Source organism: Eucyclogobius newberryi, unplaced genomic scaffold (genome assembly GCF_026437365.1).
Source record: "Eucyclogobius newberryi isolate DKJ021-1_F unplaced genomic scaffold, fEucNew1.0.hap1 SCAF_448, whole genome shotgun sequence".
Taxonomy (NCBI): Eukaryota; Metazoa; Chordata; class Actinopteri; order Gobiiformes; family Gobiidae; genus Eucyclogobius; species Eucyclogobius newberryi.
Genome location: NW_027316110.1, coordinates 1 through 1,904, shown reverse-complemented (window position 1 = coordinate 1,904; position 1,904 = coordinate 1). Strand labels below are relative to the sequence as shown.

The 1,904-nt window shown below is 45.2% G+C and overlaps 1 protein-coding gene across 1 annotated transcript; it reads left to right on the top strand.

Annotated features, from left to right (window-relative positions):
• The first annotated feature begins 846 nt into the window (after positions 1 to 846).
• LOC140380198 (hydroxycarboxylic acid receptor 2-like) lies at positions 847 to 1,843 on the top strand. The gene is given in 1 exon segment (XM_072464362.1): positions 847 to 1,843. A coding segment is annotated over 1 exon segment (984 nt). The 5' UTR covers positions 847 to 859.
• Positions 1,844 to 1,904: the final 61 nt, after the last annotated feature.

Here is a 1,904-nt window from a genome sequence, read left to right as displayed (position 1 = left end):
TCATTTATTATTAAATATTATTAAATTGTTGTGTAATTTATATGGATTTTGCCTCTTGTTTACAGTTGTGGAATTACCTCTACCTGTGTCATTTCTGTGCTCGTGTCCAACCAGAAAGTAACATTATAAAAGTCTCCAAAGTCTTAAATATGTTACAGTGCAAAGTGTAGGCTAACCTGTCATATGCAGGTTAAGGTTTTGGAAACACAAGTTCAGTATTTCTGCTTCATCTGTAGCTGTGACTTCTGCACATACATACTGTGTGTTGTTTCTGAGAGCAGGGGCTTACCTCGCCTGACCCCCGAGTGTGTGTGGAGCCTTCACACCTGCTCAGCTAAGCAGGACATTCCTAACAGACGTGGACAAACAGGGCTGGTCCTGCTGCTCCTCCAGGCGCAGCAGGACCAGCCCTGTGAGGCTGCTTTAAAAAGGCACAACATACAATTTTTTTGTATAAAAATACATAAAGGAAATAACTAATGGTCCAGATGAAATTAAGACATTGTTTATGCTTTATTGACATTTGATGAAATAATGCCACTTTCTGTTTTAAAAAGGTATTTTGGGGTTTTAGAGTCTGTATAGTCCAGATAACACTTTCCATGAACAAAATAGGATTATAAAATAAAAGAAGTGAACTAGTTATGATTAGCCGATTAATTGTTGCAGCCCAAGTCCAGACGTTTATGAATGTATAAAGTCTTATAGTAGCACTACGGTCTACACTACATCTCACTTCAAACAGAAAGAGGAACAGCTGTTTCCTGTGATACTGCCTCCGCTTACATTTAGCATTTAGTTCAAAGAGACTGCAGTAGTGAGCAATAGCTCGGAGCTGCTGCAGAAGAACAAGCACAACATGCTGTGTGCCTTCAACGGGACGGCCCTGAGGAGTGTCCTGCCTCCACTGCTGATCTCAGAGTTCATCCTGGGAGCCCTGGGGAACGGCCTGGCTCTGTGGATCTTCTGCTTTCATCTGAAACCCTGGAAGAGCAGCACCGTGCTCCTCTTCAACCTGGCCATGGCCGACTTTCTGCTCCTCCTGGTTCTGCCGTTTCGGGCCAGTTACTACCTGTCAGAGCTGGAGTGGCACTTCGGGAGCTCCTTCTGTAACATCTGCCTCTTCATGCTGGCTATGAACCGCAGCGGCAGCACCTTGTTCCTCATGGCCATCGCTCTGGACAGATACATGCGCGTGGTCCACCCCCATCACCCCGTCAACTTCTTAAGCCTCTCCAAAGCCATGTGTGGAGCGGCCGTGCTGTGGCTGCTCTCCATCTCCATGAGCGCTCATATTTTCACCTTAACACACACAAACACCGCCTACTGCGACAGCTTCACCATTGAGATAACTAAAGACAATCATGTGAATTTTTCCTGGCACAAATCTGCATTTTTGTTGTCCTTCTACGTGCCCTTAGTTGTGATTCTCTACTGCACTGTCAAAATCATTTTGCATCTGAGAGGAAGGCAGATTGCTCAACACGCTAAAGTAAAAAAGGCATTGGTTTTCATCATAGTGGTGGTTGTGCTCTTCATCATCTGCTTCCTCCCCAGTAACATCATTCAGGTCATCATCTGGTTTAAAATAAACAGAGTTAGCTACAATTTTCAGGAGGCAGAGGGTTGTCTCACCATGGACTAACTGACCACGATCTTTTACATCACCATAAGCCTGACTTACCTGAACAGCGTGCTGGATCCTCTGGTCTACTACTTTTCCAGCCCAGCCATCAAGAACATCTGCAGGAAAGCGCTGCATCTGCCCCAGGCCTCGGAGATGCTGGAGAGCGCTGAGAAGAAGACCAGAGAGACAGGATCACAGTCACTCAGCCAGCTCTGATCTGCTGTAGCACACATCCTTTATCTACAATCAAGATTTCAAAAACACTGTATGATTGATG